Below are 21,283 nucleotides of genomic sequence, written 5' to 3' on the forward strand. Positions count from 1 at the left end.
TTACCTATAGAAGAGGAACAGCTTATCATCCACTTCACTTGCAATCGCCCTACCAAGGCCCTGCCCACCTTCTCAGAGCTTGGTTCTGACCTCTTACATTAGAGTCATACTAAGCAAAGCTTTTTTGGGAGAAAACATTGTGCATGTTTATGAATCTATTTGTCAGATTTTTAGGCAGAAGAAAGGAGCAAGTTATATCAGCAAGTATCTATTTCTAATTTCTCGCTTGTGGGTAACAGTGAGGAGTTTGAGACTTATTTTGAAAATGACTGCATACATAATGTCTGTTCTCTTCCTCTTCTATGAGACTTTAGTATAATAGCTATAAACATATTTACTGTCATGAAGCAATTTTGCTTTCCGTAGGAAAAAATTATGTTCTCTTCATTTTTTTTGATATAAAGGAGAAAGGATAAGAAAAATGGAAAAATGGAAAACACTTGTCATCCCTAGCTGCTTGAGTCATGGAAGTGCCCATCAGCCTTTATGCATGTCCTCAAATGAAGATGAGAAGGATCATTCTTCTAATCTATGAGCTGTGCCGCTTACTGCCATTGTCATGTGGACTATTGCAAAGTGCTTGACTGCCTTTTTTCCCTTAAGGTGCAGTAGCAGTGTATATCATTGCAGAATGAGGTTGCCCATTGATTAAGGAGCACTGTGTACAACGTGAATATTATGGTGTACCTCATAGATTGGTATGCTGCTTCTGACTTGTCTCCCGGTGCAGTTTAAGGCACTGTTTTGACAGATGAATATGTTACCTAGGCTGGGGTTAGTATTCTCCTGTTTATCTGCCCATGTGATGCGGTAGCGGTGACTAGCAGCTTCTCCTTATGGAAGTGCAGGCTGCTATGGGATATACTGCATGATGCAGACTGATCCTACCTCAGTCATGTAGTTTTCCCCTGATGAAGTCTCAGGAATGAAGGTTGCTGTAGACTTCCTTTGCAATCACTGAGAAAAATGGGCATTTCCACAGCATGATTTCGGATTCCTCTGTTGTGCATAATTTTCTGCAGGTAATTAATTATTTCTACTGCATGTTTTGAAAAGGGAATGGCAGCTCACTGGTCTTCTATTTATAAGTCCCAGATAGATGTCTGAAATTTGGCAACAGCATCAGAAAGAGGGTCAAATCAGTAGCGGTAACCTGTGAGCAGAGAGACCTGTGCTTTTTGTCTGGGGTTTCTAACTGCTTTTTAAATTTTGAGAATTCAGTAGGCAGTGTAAATCTTGGTTACAGTAGCACTGCCAGTCTTCAAATAGATTTAATGAATTTTGATGGTTGTACTGCAGGCTGGAGCAAACTTCCTCTTCTCTTATAGCTGAGACACAAACCACGCAAACTAGTTCTAAATGTACCCTTTTTTCAGGGAGCTGAATACCTTTAATATTTTTTTGCCTTGCTGGCAGGGTATAAAGCTAAAGGGGCTGCAACTGGATGTCAATACAATCCTGAAGTCTCTGAATGTGTTTAAAAGAAGCATTTGTGTGGAGGCCCTTATGCAGCTGAAAATCTCAACAAGAATTTGGCAGAAATCTCAGTGTTGGAAGATGGCAGATTCCTGTGCAGTGAGATGTTCACTGGTTCGCTGTTTTATCTTTGGCAGCTGCCTTTGCACTTGATATCTTCAGCTGTTTTTGAAGCTTTTACAAAGAATAATTATTCATTTCATGAAATGGATCTACTTTACCCACCCAACAGGGCAGTGATTCACATATTTCTCTGGCAACACCCTGTTGTTATCAGACCTGTGTTCACTTTTGGAGGGTTGCATTCACTGGGATGTTAGAACTTCCTGGGCCATGATTTTATTGCATGATTTACTGATGTGTGGGGTGACAGTTTTCAACGATTCCTGTGGAAACACTAGGGTCACCAAGCTCTTTGGGAGGTGGAAACAACCCAAGGTTTCCTGGTTCTGCTGGCAGTAGTTGCTAATATGGTGCTTCAACAATCATTTCAGAGGAGTATGAGCTATTGTACTGACAACCTATAGATGGGTGGCAACTTCATTGTGTTACATTTCAAGCAGCGTTTTCTTATTACCAGGGCAGATTACTGTAAAAGATAGTAGTGAATGGACTGGATTTTAGCTTCCTACAAGGTAAAATTCCACTAAACCAATAGAGCTTTCTCAGACATTGATTATGTGAGGTTGGGATAATACTACCTGAAGGTTTTATTCATAGGGTTTTTTTTTTTAACAAGTTTCACAAATTCATGAACATGGTTTCACTGCAGTCTACCAGAGCATTTATTGGGTTTTTTAAAGTTCAGGTTAAGCATACATTCTATAAGTTTGAACGTGTTCATGTGCTCTTTGAATAAAGTAACACCTAAATACACTTGCATGCTGGTCTGCACCCACAAACCAATCACTTGGTGATGTGCTTCTGGATGCTTACATATGCATACCAGTTGTTCACTAGTATATGTGTGCACTCTGTTCAGCTTTTGCATCAGTGCACAACAGTACAACATTTAACCAGAAAAGGCTGGTGGACTTGTGTCATTTCAGAGTTTGGAGCCCTGCTGGAGGAGAATTTTTAAAATATATATTGAAAAATGAGACAGGGTTTATGGGGTGTATACAATAAGTTTTATTACTCCAACTGGCATAATGGAGGTTGGAGAGTATGGGGCCGTCGGAACTCTTCATGTTTGTTTTGTGTCCAAAGAACAGTTTAGAGTTATGCCTGTACTTACCCCAATTTTTAAGAAGTTACTTGTTTTCAGTGTTGCAGAGTATAAGCTAGAGTATACATATGTTCTGGTTAACTCACCACATTTTTCTAGCATGATATTCTAACCTGCTTGGCCATTAACCTGGCTGGCTACCAGGAGAATTTTCAAACTGTTGACTCATATTGCTTCCATATGTAACTTAAACCACCTTTTCCCACAGTGGAGACAGCTTGAAGGTTAGCTGCATTTTCTTTTCAGGGCAGGGAACAGCATATTTGAACTGAGTCAACACATATGAATAAAGCTATTATTAACTTCCTGGGGTCTAATCTCATTTTTGCTGAAAACTTTCCTGGTTGCAAACCAGAGAAGATAAACAGAGTTGTTTGTGCTCCTCTTTCCTCATGAGGTTTAGTAGTCTTCAGCATACATACCTATGGCTCTTATTTTCATATTTGTAAGGATGAATCTTCGTAGCTGCTGTTACTTCCATACCATCTAAGGGATTGGGGGCATGAGTTGCTCTCTGTATGTGGGACCTGGTGTTTTGAGGTTGTGACTAATTAAGGGGGAGATGACACAGAGGATGCATGCCATGTCATATTGTTGAGCGCCTGTATATAGGTGGAATCTATACGTGGTTGGAGCTCCTATTCATGGTTGGAGCCATGTTTTGTGCCACGCAGCAAAGGGAGGGGTGATGGCTAGTAGAACCGCTCTGCAGTGGTACAGAGTGGTACCCCGCAGTGTTGTCCCTCTGATTTTGCTGTCAAGCCAGGTGGTGGTTTTGCATGCAAAAGTCCTGACAACTCGGAGGGTCCCACAGCAGAGCAATAGCTGCCTCTGGTGCACACAGCCCAGGGTGAGGAGAAAGAGCCATGAGACCCTACATATGAATGGGGAACACCATATGAGTAGGAAGGTGAAGGTGGAGGCAGCAGTTGTGTAAGACCTTGTGTGTTTGCACTCAGAAAAATCCCCTACTGGGTACTGATATTTTTTTTTCTTGCAGACTGCGCAAAAAGCTGAAGGAAATTTAGCAAGAGATATTTTTTTCTCATAGGCTTTGATATCTGTTTCACCTGTGGACCATACTGATGAGGAGGTGACCCGGGTTTAGGTCCAGTGTTACCACCATTATGGCAGTCGTATCCTTCTTCAGGTCCCTGCTTTCTTACTGATACTTTTCTTTTTTATTTTCTTTTTTTTGTTGTTTTTTTTGTTTGTTTGTGGGTGTTTTTTTTTTTTTTTTTGCAATAGGGTGGGAGAATGAGAATACTGATCTTCCTCTACAGCATTTGAGATCTGTGTATGAAAAGCAGTATGTGGCATTGCTTCAATTCACGTATCTGACTTGGTTCTACGGTTTTACCTTTTTTTAAGACCAAAAAAGAAAGTGAAGCTAATAAGGAAAAAAATAATCTCCTATATTGTAACCTCTGGAGCTCTGTAGCCAAGTGTAAGCGTTTTGCTCAGTTCAGGAGACATGAACGCGTATTTAAGCTTAACTCTGCGAGTAGTCTGAAATCAATAGGACTGCCATGTTGAACAATAATGCTTTTAGCATGTTCTTAAAACCCAAACCAGATGGATACGTGGCTTTTTTCAAAGATGTGTGGCTAAAACTTTTCACTCCCAAACGTTTAATTCTAGCATTTCCATGTAATATTTATGCTTGCATTGAGTGCTGTTTTTCAGCTGAAAACACTACAATACAGATTTTTTCACGTTATATGTTTTTGATTGTTTTGTTTGCTTTTGCAATCCCAGTCCAGCCTTTGTAAGGATGAATGCTGTGGTGGAGTCATCAGGGACTGGCTTTGCTGGACTTCAGATTGCAGAGACCAAACAGCCTTTGCTGAGAGAGAGGGCTCGGAAGACAAGAGAATATGGCTTCCTCCATTATTTTTTTTTTTACTGTAAAAGGCATGTTGGGAGTTTTGTGCTGTATAATTCTTTAGGTATTTGGATTAACTCTGATAAAATTATAGGTGGTTGTAAGGGAGTTTATTGTGCTTATAAATTGTAGTGGGGCTCCCTGTAATTTGTTATAATTAATTCAAGAGTTCAAGGGCAGAAAATCAGGATCAGGTTGTGGCATGCCTTCCTTTCTTGCTAAAGCATGCCATTACTGGCCTTTTTTTTTTTTTAAGGTTTAACCTTATGTTCATGGGTTTATTTGAACTCAGAGTATCCAAAAATTATAATACACTTTTAACGAAAAGTACAAGTACAGAGGATGGACCTGTTGTGGTTGGGGGGTTCCTTTTTAAATATAGAGAAATTGGTGGATACTCTTAAGCTGCACCTACTGGCTAAGCCTCTCGCGGAAGGAGTGCGTGTTTTGGGAGGCTTGTGTCATGTCTACAGGCTGCAACAAGGACTGGGTGCATGTCCATGCTTATGGCCCATCAGAAATGGCAGGAAAAGAATACTCACGGAGCACTTCTTTACAACTCAGGCTCTGTTTTGCTGCCAACAAGAATGCTAAGTGTGATTATCTAGTTATCTCGTGTCTAACTGTTCAGGGTTTGACTAGTCATCCATTTAACACTGGACACCAAAGAACCACAACACTTTTATACCAGGCTATACTGGAAGCAGCTGTTAATGTGTGAGAGTTTATAGACAGTGTGTTACCTTCCTAAACAGTCCTATGTCCATCTGCAATACATATATTATTTTCTTTTATGAATGCTCAATTTTACTGCAGGAATTTTACTTCATTAACTGATTCACATCAGGAACAAAGCTTATTGCTCCTCAAATGCTCATACTTTGCATTTACATTTGAAATCTGCCAGTTGTGTAAAGAATTGGTGGAGGTGGAGATCTGTCTTTCGGGGAATGCATGCAAATGAACAAAGTAGTAAACTGATGAAACAGAGGTGGCAAACAACAACTAAGCAGTGCTAGGTGCGTGAAGGTTTTCCTGTTCTAGTACCCTTGGCCAGGAGTTCACTGTGTAGCTGGACCTGAACCTTTGGAAGACATTAGTCTTTGGTAGGAACTTCATTGGTCAGACATGGTAGCGTGCCTTTCATTATGTGCCTCACTGCAGCTCATAGAACAATGTATTGTTTCTCCTTATGCTCACAAGTTGCATATTAAAACAAATGGGAAGTGACCATCATTGCAAAACTAGCCTGTTTTAGCCAAACTCCATTTTTTCCCCCTGTTGCTTTTAAAGAGAGAGATTGAACGATGTGGAAGTAGGTGATACAAACTGTTTTGATCTGTCCTCCGTCCGACATGTGAAAATGATGCTAACCCAGCATTGTTCTGTCTCATTAGGAAGGGGAAAAGGAATGACACAAATCTTTCCATGAATTTCATTTATTTTATTTTTAGTTTCAGTCATGTTTTCCATCCTGCTGCTGGAGGAAATCAGGATGTAGACAGTTGGATGCTGCTTTTGAACAACCTAATTTCGTAGTTACCTGAAGCTAACCTTGACATACCTTTTATAAGGTTGTTATGATCAAGGAGTTCCTACCCTAGAAACTGTTATGACTGTGTTTTTACTATTGGCATTGACAGTTTGAGCTTCTGAAGGAATTTTTTCCTGCATGTGTGACAAAGGCTCTTTCGTCTCCTTCCCTTTTGTTTCTGGCAAGTCTGCTGATCTTTCTAAAGATCTGTGACAGGGTGTGGTAGACTTTTTCTCAATAATACCCTTCCAAAAATATTACCCTTTAGTAGTGGAAGCACAGACATTGCTTTTTATATTCTACCACAAATCCCAGATAAATAGCTATTGTCTAGTACTGTGAAGCATCAGACTTTTACTGGGAGAGAAGCTGATGAAATTCCAGAGGAGCAAGCTGGAGATGTTCTGTTTATCACCACCATCTAAGTTTTTTACAATGGCAAAGACAAGGCCTTAGCACTGCGTTACTGACAATGACATCATCAATGTATGTACCTATTTTTTTTTTAAAAGTGCCTTTAGATTAAGATGTGCTGATTGAATCCTTACATCTAAAATGTGTTTCGGCATGCTCAAGCCCAGAAATCATAACACCATCTTTGCCAATATACAGAACATTGTATCTGAAAAGACCAGTCTTGTTTGCCAGCCTGCCTTTCTTTCTTGCCATATAAAGTCCAGTCCAAGTTTGCAGTCAGTTTTGTTAAGGTGTGTTGAGTGACCCATGTGAAATAAGAATCATCCAGTAAGTAGCGCTCTGGGTTGACACTTGGGAACAAAACCTACATCTCCCAAATCTGCCTTGGTTTCCTCCCAAGTTTACACCAGTAACTTCACCAGCCATGTGCCTCAGATACTGTTATTTGTACAATTAGGCTAATGATCATTAATGCTACTGAAAGCATGTTTTTCTCAGAAAAGCAACCAGTAAGAGTTAAGTATTATGATTGTCTCAAATATGCAATAAATAAATAAAAACAACCTTTTGGTCATTATCAATTAGTTCCTTTGATTGCTTATTGAATAGCTGAATCATTGGCTTATCTAACTCAAAGTCTGAGAAAACATGAAAGACCCTGTGTTTAAAATAAAAAATGGATTTATCTTTAAAATGTAGCATATAGCTATCTGTGGAATCCTGTTGCTAAATAGTATCAAAGCGAAGATCATGGCAGATTTTAAGGTGTGAGATGAACAATAGACACATCGATATCAAAGCTAATGCTTCAAATAATTTTAGTAAGTGATAAAAAGGCCTCTGTTCTGGAGAAACTGCTTCCCCTGTGGGCAGATTGTTGTGTAAGTATACATTGCAGCGTCTGCTCAGAAGTGTATTACCATACCACTATAAATCCAAATGAGCTGACTCAGACTGTTGTTGTGATTCAGTGAGGCTTTTGTTATGTCCCTAATTTTAGAAGATCATATTGTACTCTAATTGTAATTTTTTTTTTTAAGTTGGAAAAGGGCTGAATGGTCTTGAGCTAAACCACTTGTGGGCCAATCTGTTTCTCCTGTGAGTCTTAGAGACTTCTTATTTTTGGAGTTATGAAACAGTAAAGCAGTTCTCTTTTTTTTTTTATTCCAGAGAAGTTAAACTACATAGCTATGCAGTTATCCAGTAGATAGGCTTGATGCCAGAAAGGTGCCTGATGAGTTATAAAAAAAGTTAGTCATGCCAGTAATTGCATCATTAGAAATTATTTTAAAGGAATTGTACCTCTTGGGTAATTAATACATGTTTTGTAGTGCTTTGTGTATTTTCAGATAAACTCAAGGTAAATATTTATTGGTATTAAAACTGTAATGTATCTATGCATACCAACTTGATATTTCCAGAAAAACACACTGACCATTTTTTGTTTTGTTTTGTTTTTTTAAATAAAATTAAAGTGTTTCCTGCTGCACTAGAGATAATGAGTATATTCCAAACCCTTCCTGTTCATGATGTACATTGAAGGAAAGACTAGGGAAAATAACAAAAATCCAGACTGATCACAGTATAGCATTCAAACAGTACTAATCCTTATTATCTTGATCTTGTCACTTTTGTATAAATATATAGATCTGTGTATGTATATGAAGTATATATTTAGATTGTAAATTCCTAGGGCAGTGCGCACCATTTTTTCTGTTCTCATTCTCTCATTTCCTAGCAGAGTTGGATGTTGCTTGATTACTAAGGCTACTGGGTCTGATAATATTGATTATTAATTATTTGCCTTGTGTTTCTTTGTGAAAGTCACTGGTAGGAAAACTGTGAAGATGCACTGCACCCATGCAGCTACTCGGCAAAACTAACCCATATTCTTACTTTCGTAAACCACCCTTTAATTTCTTGACAAAGGTCTCACTTCCACTATTGATCAGGCCAGGTTTGGCATGGCTTGTGGTATCTAAAACATTGGTTGTTGATGAGAATGGAAATCAGCAAAATTGAATTATTTTCTGCATATATAAAACAACAACAGAGGTTATACATCTGGAGATAAACAGTGGTGATGGAAGGGTACCAGGAATTCAGTGACACTGTTCAAACACCCACATTCTTTTTTGAAGTGACAGGAGAGCAAACATGAATCATGATCTTGGGAGGTCTATGCAGAATTATATGGGCAAATGGAATTTCTCTACATTTACACAGCTGTAGCTGAGTCTGAATCTGGGTCTTGCAATTAAATTTTAAACCACTACCCTTATCTCCTGCTTACTAATACTATTTGGGTTTTTTCTCCTCTGATGTAGTATGGATTACTAACATGCAGATGTTTATTCCAGAGGTCAGATGTTGCTTCAGTTGTCCAGTTGCAGCTTATTTTCTTTATAAAAGTGTGCTTTTTGATGCAATAAATGCAAATATACTTTTAATGTTTTCTGTGTTGGCTAAATGGAGTTGTGGGAAATGATATCCTTATAATTATGGCTTTGTTCAGACTTGTTGTCCACTCCCATTCCCCTTGGAATTAGCTACAGGCTGGCAAACTGTAGCAGCCTTTATTATATTGAATGCACAATGGCTCTGTTAAAAACATTTAACCCAAAGTGAGCAATGAAGGTGAGAGATTATCATCTGTCAGCCCACTTGGCTATGGTGGTGTCTCTTCTGCCCTGCACTCCCCTAATATGCCAGAATGGCTCTGTGATTAAAGCTCTGTAAGTCTTCACTTCAAATTTCTTGCCTTTCGTTATTTGGGGGTGCAGATTGCAAACTTCTCTTTTGTTCAGTTTCCATATGCTTTCCCAACTAAACCACCTAATAGGAGGCTTATGAAATGCATGTTTTTATCTGCTGTTCTGAAACAGCTTTCTTCAGTGAATCTATAGCTGAATCATTTTAAAAATGTTTGATTTCCCTCAAATTATAGATCTACTTTTGCAATCCAAGCGAAGAGAGAGCAGTCTTAGCTAGCATAGTGACATAATAACAGCATTTAACGTAATTTCAGATGGAGGAGCCTCAGATCCTTGACAGAATATGGGCCAATTTCTCCTCTCCGTTGGCTGGGCAGAGAGCCTGACCACAGCTTTGCAGCATGGCTGAGCCATGAATCTGTGGCTGGCAGAGCTATTAGAGCCTTCTAGCAGAGCTTCCTCCAGGGTATGCTCCTCCTCTTCCTGGACAGTGGAATTGGCCACTCCAGTTCCTGCCCTGTGAAAGGAGATATCCCAGTTCGTGCTGTATGTGGCCACAGTGAAAGGAGACATCAGGGGACACCTTAGGTGTGTGACCCTTGTCACTGTCAGTCCAGGAGTATAGTTGAAGCTGATACGGACCGTAGGTTTCTGCCTCAGTCGTCTTCAGTTTACCTTGGTGCTTGCTTTGAAAAAGGTGTCAGAGCCACAGCAGGTAACCACTTTTCAGTGTGTTTGCCTGTGAAAGCTGCCAGCCTTCTCCATGAGGTTTCTCCTGATGGATACACTTCATGTCAGAGCACTAGTTATATATGCCTGTTAAACTCTTGCAGCATGTCAACCTACAATATATAAATCCTAAACTTTTATTCTGCTACAGGATTAATAAATGCATTGCTGTACCATAATACTGTGGAATGTCCCCATTAAGATTTTTAAATATGACCTGGCTCTGACAATCAGGATGAAACATCTGTAAATGGGCATCTTTCTCATAAAATGGGTGCTGACTGCTGTCTTAATCTTTCTGAATTATTGGCAACTAAAATTGTGACTAAAACTCTACATCGCTGTTTCTTTTGAAAGTCTTGGTCATAATATTGATACTACAGTAACTACATTGACGCTGTATTTTTTTCGATGCTTACCTAAATAATCCTTTCTATGGTTTATCTATAATTCTGCAGACACTGTGGTTGAAATGGCTCCGCTGAAGCTGGTGACATTCTTGACTTCTGTAAAGCTAGGATGTCACTGTAAGATTTTACACTGTTTTGACTTTGATATAGTCTTCTAACTTTGTTTTAACCATAGCTCTAACTTTACGGCAGACGTGGATTTTACTTTTGTTCTGTCAGACTAGAATATGAAACTCGTGCATACATATGTAGCGTTGACATAAATAGCCTGCTTTTGGGATTACAAGTCTTGAAGACCAGATTCAGCAAATGCTCACCTGCATACTTGATAAAGCAGCTTATGTCAAGCTTCTGTGAAAGCATTGTGCATTTTCAGAATTGGGATTTAGTCATTGCAAAGAAGTGGAAACAAGCTAATTTGTCTCTTGGAACGAGCAAGTGTGAAACCTGGGGCTGAAGCACAGGGCTTAAGCTGAGCAGCCGTATGCTTTTCACACTGCCTCTCTCAATCAAAGTTCAAAACCTCCTAAGGTTTTAATCTTCGTTAGGCTGTGAGAAAGCCAACTCTATAAACATTTTAGATTATATGTTTCCTGTTTGAGAATGTTCTTCAGCCTTTTGTGGGGGAGAGAGGGGAAGAGGAAGCCTAAAACCAGTAACCCAACAATTACCTTTTACACACACGTAAAAATTGTGAACCCTGAAGGGAACTTGAAGAATATGTGCAGAGGCCTTCCCTGAGAGGATTTCTGTGCCCAGCAGTGCTTGGAGCCTCTAAACACCCTGCTGCCTTCGGAGTATGGGTCTGGTCAGAGCGTTGGTGCTGTCTAGTGGCAAGTTATTGCATCTCACATCACTGACGGAAGAGTTAACTGAAGAAAAAATGTGAAATGCTGCATTAGATGAATAGCCCTCAAAGCATGGCTTTGGGTTATGCTGGTTTTGAAGCACGTAGGTATTTTCTAACGCCTCCGCACAGAATTAAACGGTAACGTTTCTGAGTATAGTTAAGGCAGTGCAGTCCCTGTGTAACATGGGTGATGCTACAGTGGCTCTTCCTTTCCCATTGGGACTGGGAAGGTGACTTAAACTCCGAAAAAAGACTAGGAAGTTTCTTTGCTATTCCCAACAGTTCAAAGGTAAGGTCAGATGTGGTGTGCTGGTTGCAGATGGGTCCAGTTAGGAGTTTACTGCCCCCGGCCTTTCTGACCACTCTTTGCTGTCTGCTTTGCAGAGCTTGCAGTCTCTGAGACTGGCTGTTATGCTTGTGTATCATTTCTTTCTAATCCAGTTTATTTCAAGCAATTACGTTTTTTAAATCCATGACCCTTTAAGCAGATGCCTTTTGTGTTGGGGGCTGAGCAGGCATGCAACTGGAGTGGCAGCCTTATAACCTGGTTCAGCTGCAGCCAGACTGGCATGTCTGGTCACAGCCTGAGAAACCCCTTTTTGGGGGGATTTCCTAACTGGGGTCACCCAGGCGCATCAGTTACTATCTGCAGGTCTGGGGGTTGGGTGCACGAGGCTGAGTGCACACACGGGCTGTGGCTACACTGGTACAGTGCCTCTACCTTTGGGCTCAGGCGTGATGAGGAGTTGCTTGTCAGCTGAGTTATATGTGTCAGCATCAAATGTTTAAGCTGATGGGCATGAGATCATTATACCACTGTAACTCAACTTTATAACGAAGCTGTCTCCACTGAACTTTAACCTGATATCCCAGAGGGATTGGTACGTATCCCTGCTAATTGGCCAATTCTGCTGTAGGTCTGGTCCAGTTCAGCAGATGGGAGGGATGCGCGGATGGAGACAGTAACTTCTTAAGCTTTTCATGGAAAGCTGCTTGTTTGTCATAATTTACTCTATTGCAGATATAAGGTGAAACGTGCGAGTTTTGTTACTATGGTTAAAGCTAACAATTTGTCTTGCGATTAGTTGCTGCAGATCAGCAAGTGCATGATACTAGAATCTGGTTTTGCTTGATTTGTGTATCTAAGTTATCCTTACAGACGAGAGATGCCAATTTAAAAAACCTTCATATGGGCCACAGTTAAAGTTATGTCAGTAGGCCAAAGTATATTGCTAAAATTCTGTTTCTTCTATCAAAATGTTAACTCTGGAGCAAAAACAACAGAAGAAATATAGAACAGCCTCTTTTGGTACTGGTGATTGCATGGTCTTCAGTAACCTCTACAAAACGTAGGGAGGAGGTATTCCTAGTAGATGTCCCTCTTCTGTGTGGTCTAGGGAATGCAAATTAGAACTTTTTATTTTCCTTTTCATCCACCTGGAAGCATTGCACATGTAGGGATCACATTGATTTGTTTTGGTAATGTGGAACTTCTGAAGCCAGGTACAGATGGCTGTTTAACAGCCTGACCTGTTTGTGGTGAGTTTTTCTTGCTTTCAGCGAGCAGTCTTTTGTTCTGTAGAAAATGTACAAACATATAGATGTTCTAATTTGTGTTCCTTTTTTTGTTTGTAGATATCAGTATTACCTACAAGTGAAAAAGGATGTTCTTGATGGCCGATTACTTTCTTCATTGGAGCAAGGAATTCGACTAGCTGGTTTGGCAGTGCAAGGTAAGATGACTTCACCTGATAGCCCTTTTCCAACACTGGCTTTTTTGGTTTCTTCTGTATGTTGACTGGGCACTAACTAAGGCCTTGTATGACTCCTACTGACAACAGCTGGGTCTTCTATTGATTTATAGTGCATAGGTAGACTGCCGTTGATGAAATGCCCTTAGGGAGGGGATGATGGACCACATCACAGCGTTCAACTTTCTTATTTCTACAATCCATATAAGTGAACCTGAACAAAACTCCAGTTCTTCCAACCCCAACCACGGAGTGCTTTGCAATAATGAATTTGCTTCACGTTCTCTGGTTTGAAATGCAATTACATCAAAGAGCATAGCAGCAGCTTTAATTTTGCCTTTAATTAAAAACTCATTTTGCTGTATAGTGCTATCTGAAGTATGAAAGAACACATGACCATAATTATGTGAGTTATAAATTAATAATAAACTACTACTTACAATGTGATTTTTATTCTGAGCCTCCTAAGTACATCAATAAAAGTGGGATCGTATAATGTGTATGGGCAGAGGAAGAAGCCCTGTATTTGGGGAAAGGATGTTTCAGTCTATCCACAACTGACTCTGAGAACTAAGGTAGCATTTAAACAGCCATACTCTGGGCATATCCTCTGATGGGAGGGAAGGAGGAAGTGTATACATAAATAGCAAACATGAAGAGCTGAGTCTTGAAAATTAAAGGTTCAATGGAGAGTAATGCTAATATGATCTTTCTTAGAGCAATAGAAATTCCCTTTTAGTGTCTTATTTCTTGGTTTAAAATTGAAGGAAAAGTGTTTCCTGTCAAATCTTGAAATGTTTATTGCTCAAGGAAAATAGATGTATAAGGTTCCATACTGAATTTTGCAATTTAGGTAAATGAATTTGTTCCAGTGTGTAAGTAAGGGCTAAGTAGATACTGAATGTGTTTCACTCATCCTGTGTTTTTGGAGCTTTTTGCTGATTTTGAGAGTCAGTCTTTATAATCAGTTTAAAGCAATCACTTTTATTCTGAATTTTCCATGTAATCTATTATATTTCAAAGACTTGCATCAGAACACTGCACTTAATCCCGTTTGCTTTATTCTGACCTTATATTACTCCCTGTCCTTTGCATGTGATGCAACTGAAGATATTTGAAATACTTATTTCTTTTAAACTTACAGACTTTGATTCATGTCCATTTTTATTTCTTTCTGTTTATGCTAAAACATAACTCTGAGGTGAAAACAAGATGAAACTGCATTTTTGGCATCCTGCAATACATGAAATTGTTATGAAGCTTTGAAAGAATGTTTAGATAATATGATTTATAGTGGGGATTTCCAACTTCTATAATATGAGAATCTTGTAGATGGCGTTTTATCCAGTTCAATTAATATAAAATAAAAACCTCCTGGCAAGATATTCTTTTGATATAAGCTGTTGTGTATTTAGCAGATAGATAAATACAGGTTTTGGTTTGTATTTTTTAACGTAGTTTAGCCTTTAGGAAGCATTTTCAAAACTTCACAGTTACAAGGACATTTAGACAAGAACCCTCAGCCTCACATATGCATGTGAGCATGGAGATGAGTACCTCCTAAAGAGATGTAGAAGGAGTAGAAAAGAAAAAAGAAATATGTGGTCCAGTCAATTCAAATGACACGGTGCTTGTATTGTTATGTTGGCTGTAGAAGGATGAGACCTCCCCTGTCCCCCTGCAAGTCATGTTGGTTGTTGAAAATTTTTAATAGAATTGGCTAGTGTATTTTAACCTCCTAAGCTGTAAGATCAAGCATCTTCTGTACAGTTGCGTACAGAATTGGAACAGAGGTAGGTTAAATTTTGGGGCTTTTGCCTGGTCAGGGTTGGAAACGCTGGAGAAGCAGAAATGTGCACTGTTTTTAAAGAGGCTGAGCAATCCCGGCCTTGTTAGATCGTGGTGTTAGCTCGTGAAGGCTACAGAAAAAGGAACTCTTACACTCCTGATGGTTAAGTACTGCAAATGGTCATAATATCAGAGATCAAAAGAAAGAAATTACTTGGTGGCTGTTGTTTGATCTCTGGTAATAACACTGTTATTTTCAGACCTCCGTGTTAAAAGCTTAAGTACAAGCAGGAATCTTTGTGCTGAGTTGTGGCTTCAGAGAGAGCTTGCCCACGTGAAATTAAGCATCTGTGCAAAGGCTGAGTGTGGTCTTAACGTGTGGAAGATGCTAAAATGAGTAACTGTGTTGTTTTTTCCAGCGGATTTTGGAGACTATAATCAGTTTGAATCTCATGACTTCCTCCGAGAATATGTCTTGTTTCCTATGGTGAGTTCCTTATCCCCTTCTTTTGTGGTCTTTTATGAGTAATTTCTCCATGCCTCAGAGATGGCTTTGTTGATAACAGAGTAAAAGCACCAGTGCCTGAATAGTGGAAATAAACTTTGCTCCCCAAAACCTTCAATATACTTGCTTGCATCCGAATGAATAGATGCTATGGAAATTTAGCCTTTTTCACTTCCTTAAGCCTTTACTAGGAATAGGTGTCAATAAAAAAAAATGTACTACTTTGAATCAAAAAAGAATTTGCAGCAATTTAAAAAGGTGTTTACTAGCAGTACTGTAGTATTAGTACCATGACATAACAAGAGGATATGAGGGCTGCTCATATGCTAAGTGTTGTGTCACAGGAAAAATCATGCAGCCTTTCCTCAAGAGAATGTGAATTTACATCAACTGACTATTAGACTGAAGAGAAGCATGAATCGAGTCTTCTCCAAATGTTCTCCAGGGACTGTGATGTACATTTGTTTTACGTTTACATTGGAAACCAGCAAATAACTTGAGTGCTGAGGGAGGTGGTTTAGGTCACTAATGACTCTGATCACAAATGCCAAGCACTTGCAGTCCATGACATTGAACTTCTCTGGGAGGATGGATTAGAGGTGGGGAAAAAAAGCCTGCTGAGGTTAAGGCTGGCTTTATCTTAGATGAACAAGTCCATCAGCATGTGTGTTGAGTGTACACTTCATAAAATGTAAAAGATTGTGGAATTCTGGCTAACTGGGAAAAAAAAAATGGAAGTGGGGTGGGATTCCCATGCCCTGAGTGTAGCTGCCTAGAAGTTAAGGCATCTGGTTTCCCTCTGCAATTAGTGGAGCGGTAGAGGGAGAATGATTCATCTCACTGTGATTTGAGGGCTTGAGAAAGGCACTTCCAGAAGCGTTTCATGCCATTTACTGGTGCTCTTATTACAGGAACTGCAGTGGATAGTCCATTTTCAAGTCCAAAAAGCTGACAGGTCTTGAAGTGAAAGTGCAATTTTGAGCTGGTAGACAGAGTTCAATACCAGCTGAAAAAGAGAGTCAGCAGGAAGAAGGGGAATTAATAAATGCATAGAGATCTGAATATGCCTTGTGTAGCTAGAATGTGGCTTCGATATTGACCTTTCACCAAGAAACTTCTGTTAGCCCAACTAGTGGAGCAGGATTTCTTTGGTAGGCCACCTTTATCTATTGATAAGTAATTGATGATCCTGTGTATAGACGATGCTTTACGAATTTGTGTATGATAGCCTAAGTGGGAAAGAAGATGGCTGCAAATGCAGACGGCGAGAGACATGTGTTGTCAAGCTCTTGCTTTGTAAATTGCTGAACTCATGCGAAGTTCTTTCAAAAATACTGATATAATTTTTCTATTCAGGAAAAAAACAGGAGGGTTTAGGCCTCTGGAGGAGCTTTCAGGTGGTTAATTTATATGTGGTTCAGCAGTTTACTTTTTGGGTTCAACTCCTAGAACCCCCAATTTTGAGTCAGCTGCCTACATGGTGGCATGGTCAGCTCTCTTCCGTTTTGCTTGCACTCACTTTGTGGTATCTTGCCTTTCATCCATGCTACTATTTAACAAGATCAGCAAAGTGTCTGCTTCCTACAGTCTTCAGAAGCCTACTCTTAAATCAACTGTTTCTCTAGACATTTCTTTAACTACTTGTTTCTGCTTTTATGGGGAGGAGTGGGTAACGTAATAGTAAATATTTCACTGCAAGTTCAGTGACAGTTGCGAAGTGCTGCAGATATAAACTAGTCCTGAAGTAAGTGGGAGGCTTTGAGTGAATCTCAGGCATAGAAAGAGCCTCCAACAAGAACGTTGCTATAAATTCATTAGTGAAGTGAGCTTGTGGATGAGGGAGGGGCAGCTATTTTTGTACTGTTTGATCTTGTGAGGCTACAATCTGTGTCAAATGGCATTTCTTCAGCAGCAAAAAGAACAAAGTTATGTACACAGTACACCCCACAGGTGTGTAGCTGTGCATAGGCATGTACCATGCCATTTTTCATTAGCACACTTTCACATTTTTTTGTGGCAGAAGCAAATATCAGAGGGAGGGCCCCATTGAGCAAGAAACAGGCAGTGTATTTGAGTACATTACATGCAGCCTTAAGGCTTTTAAAATAAAAATAAGAACTTTGAGGTTTTGCAAGAAAGTTTTTTCAGCTTCCTTTTTTTTTCGCCTTGAATTTACAAGCAGACTTCCTTTATTAACTTGCTCCCAATTATTTCAGAATTGTTTCTACCACATATTATTAAATTTGCAGAAGATAAAAGTCTCTGCTCAGAAATGTGTTGTAAGCATAAAGTACGTTTTATTGCATATTTGATGAGGTAGCAGAACTTCCAATCCCTTTTAACATGGGAAAGGGAGCACTTGTAGGTTGCAGGACAGAAAATACCTATGACTTCATTTTTCATGGTCTACGCAGTGTTTTGGGTTGTTTTAAAAGTTATATATTGATTTGTAACCTTTCAAGTGTTTTTAAAGACTTGTTTGGTCCTTAACCAGGAAAAGATCACGTATCAGTGCTCTGTACTCTGAGCTCTACTGTAGAATGATAACCACCTTAGCCTTATTTTTAACAGTACCTTTTTACGATCCCCAAAGAAGATACATATATTAAAATTAAAAAAAAAAAATCAGACTCTTATCTTCTCCTTGCACATTTTCAGCATCCCATGCTCTGAATTTCAGTGCAGTTTGGCGATAAGTTCTCTCTCTGTAACTTCCTGGAAGAGCATGAACATCTGCTGTCATAATTCCTTTCTTGTGTTGAGTTTTGTCTCTCTTTGGATGTCTAGTTTTCAGTGCTACTTCATATTCTTACAGGATTGGACCCAGGATGAAGCTGTCTTGGAGGAGCTGACTCAAAAGGTTGCTCAGGAGCACCGAACTCACAGGTGAGCTTGACGTGTTGAGGTTTGGATTTTCTTTAATTTTTTTTTTTCATTGTCATTGTCCTTCTAGTACTTCCCTTCCTCCTCATGCTTTTGTGGCAGGGGTGAGCTAGCCTATCATAATTTTGTTACTGTGCTAGGTCTCACTGGATTGTTAATTAGTCTATTACAAAAGATTACCTGCCTCCTGTGAACACAAAATGGCTGAGGAGCTTAATCCTAAATAAACGAGCATTTGCACCATAAAGCTTAATGAGCATGTGTAATACTATTTACGATATGTAGTAGACTCCTTTCTTGGTTTCATTTAAATCCTGATGGTAAAAGCCCCTGTGACTTGATTGGGGGTGGTCCAAGGGTTTTCTCTCATTCAGGAGACAGGGACACACACACACTCTCCATATAATGGAAATGAGAATAGCAGGAGCTGGGTTTTAAGTCTTGTTGTGGAAAAGATACAACATGGTGTTACTAGTTAATGAGCTAGGGTGTATATCTATTAGTGCTTCAGTACAAATGCCTTCTTTGTAAGCAAGCTTCTTTCACGTCATCTAGGTGTTTTGGTGGTGGAAGTATTCAAATGTCTAGAGTGCTGTTATTAGAAAAATGGCAGTGCCTGTATGTCATTGGAAATAATCTTTTGTGCTATGTTGTGAATTTGCATTTAAAGTTTTATTATGTGAAATGCAAAAGGAATATTATGTGAAGGGTGCAGCACTCCCCATTACATGACAGAAAATGGTAGTCAAGGGGTAAATGCCAATCTCGGAGTGTAAGATGATTCTCAGTCCGAGTTTCAATGCAAGCCTGGGGCTTTGATGCAACCAAAGGATTAGTTTCCAGGCTGGCCATGAACAGGCATGGTTCTGTTCTCTCTCTGCCACGGACTGCTTGTGTGATCTTGGTTAACTCACGGACTTGAAAGGAAAGATTTCCCTCCCCTGCTGTGCTCTTTGGTGCTATTTCTGCAACACAAAGAGCAAATACTTATCCTCACTTCAGCAGGTAGATCACATTGCACCTCCTTTCTCTCCCTCTTTCTCCCAAGTATTCGTTCAGTTCCTATATTTCTGTTTGTAAGCTGTGGTAAGGAGGAGCAAAGAGGAGAAACATTAATAGTGGCCTTCTTTTGGAGCAACCTGCAATCTATTCTGACCTGCTTTTGAGAACTGAAATCTGTCTGAATTCCTGAGCTGTGACAGGAGCATGTGTAGACACGTGTGTAAAAGTTTTTTTCAGCTGGTTTATTCTCTATTATGAAAGAGAGTCTGCTCAACATTTGGATTTAGTGCCTGTGGTTTTGAACAGCCAACTTGAAAATGTCCTCCCTTTTAAGTCATTTTAAGAAGCTTCAGTGGACTTGTATACTATTTATGCAAATAGTATAGCTCTGCAAAGTGTAGTATGCAAAATGTAGGACCCATATGGCTCAAACTGGCCATCCAAAACTAGACAAAACCTGATGCAATGGCCTGATGTTTTAATAAAGCCTGGAAAACATTTGAAGTGTACAGAGGAAACTGAGTAATAGGATCAGTTCAGTTTGTTCCTCCTTTAATTTGAACTGTGCTTTGTACCTTACCTTAGCAACATTTAGTGAAATTCTTCCCCTTGCTGATTATGATCCTAATGTTGAAATTTAGTTTTGTATTGTGCATTTCTAGGCAGCATCTCCAAAGTGTCTTCTAAAGTAGTTTGTGAATCTCCTATTTTTTCATTAGTATTTTTTGTGTATATATATATTTTTGAACCTTTTGCTGCCTTTTGTTACTCTAATTGCAGTGGTATTACAGCAGCAGAGGCTGAGCTAATGTACATCAATGAAGTGGAACGCCTTGATGGTTTTGGACAGGAAATTTTCCCTGTGAAGGTATGTTAGTGTATGTTATAAAGGAACCTCTGAATCAAATGATGCAGAAGTCTGCAGTCACCTTTGGAACATGTGCAAGATGTGTTTGGCCAAAAGGGACAGGACTTGTTTCACTGTTCTGGAGGGTGAAATGACTGCTGGTAGTTCGAATGGACACTGCGGCGTGAGGGTGTCTTAGGCCTGCGGTGTTACTTTTCCATGAAAATCCTTTTCACAGAAGAGGTTGCTGTGTGCTAGCGCCCGCTCACTGGGCAAGAAGAGATGCTCTTTGCTTTTCTTTGGGTGCTTTCTGAGGGTGAGTGACTAGGGCAAGTGAACCTCAGCTTTGGTCTTCTTTAGCAGGATAGGAAGACAAGACCTTTTCATGTGTTTCTCAGTTGCTATTTACCAGGCATTAACTTTGCTCTTCCTTAGTTTCCTGTATGTGCACACAGGTCCTTCACACATTTAAAACTGAGGGAGGGTTTCAAGGTTTATTTTGCATTTGTAGTTGCTTTCCCTTTGCTGGAAGCCCCTTTCTGCCATGGATGGTCTGTCTGGCCTTATGGAGCACATGCCACCGTGATAAAGTTGTGCTGAGAAACTGAAAACTGCTGTTGCCAACATGACTTGTTTCTCTTTGCTAACCAGCCCAGCCGCTGTAAGTGGTGGACTGCTACCAGGTTTTCTCCTAGTTGAAGATTAAGTGGAATTTTAAACCAAATCAAACAAACAAAACACCACACTAAACAAAAAACCCTTTCTGCTGAAATCAACATTGACCCTTTGGCCAGTCTCAACATTGGCCTGAATGGCAGGAACCAAAAAGCAAAAAACTTTGTACCCAACAACAAAAATGATGGAATGTTTATTGCCAATGAATGAAATCAATGTTTTCCTCAAATTAATTCATATTAATGCTACATGCTGCTGCAAAGCATTTCTGTGTTGGAATAATCATTAGATATTATTGCATGTCAGTAAGATAAATATGAACAGTGGACTGGGTGCTTAGCAAAATTGCAGGAAGGTGTTACCCTTGTATCAAAGAGCTGGCCTTGCAGGCAAGTAGAACTACATTCAAAGAGAAAAAGGGAAAGATTTCTCTCCTGTTACTATTAGAAAATGCTATTAGAAATACATTTTTCTTTCTATATAGATATTTGTGTGTATACACACAGATGTATTTATATGTGTACAAATACATACATTTTTCCCCAACATTTTCCCAATATTTTTGCCTTTTAAAGCTGCCTCTGGAACA

The 21,283-nt window shown here is 39.5% G+C and overlaps 1 protein-coding gene across 1 annotated transcript in view; it reads left to right on the forward strand.

The window, feature by feature from the left end:
* The window catches only part of PTPN14 (protein tyrosine phosphatase non-receptor type 14), a 118,782-nt gene that overhangs the window by 62,115 nt on the left and 35,384 nt on the right, over positions 1–21,283 (forward strand). Inside the window, exons 4-7 of the mRNA XM_056356987.1 lie at positions 12,879–12,976; positions 15,202–15,269; positions 18,103–18,173; positions 19,953–20,040. Coding sequence (XP_056212962.1) covers positions 12,879–12,976; positions 15,202–15,269; positions 18,103–18,173; positions 19,953–20,040 — 325 coding nt within the window. The remainder of the gene's footprint in view (positions 1–12,878; positions 12,977–15,201; positions 15,270–18,102; positions 18,174–19,952; positions 20,041–21,283) is intronic.

This window comes from Falco biarmicus, chromosome 12 (genome assembly GCF_023638135.1).
Source record: "Falco biarmicus isolate bFalBia1 chromosome 12, bFalBia1.pri, whole genome shotgun sequence".
In the NCBI taxonomy this organism is placed as follows: Eukaryota; Metazoa; Chordata; class Aves; order Falconiformes; family Falconidae; genus Falco; species Falco biarmicus.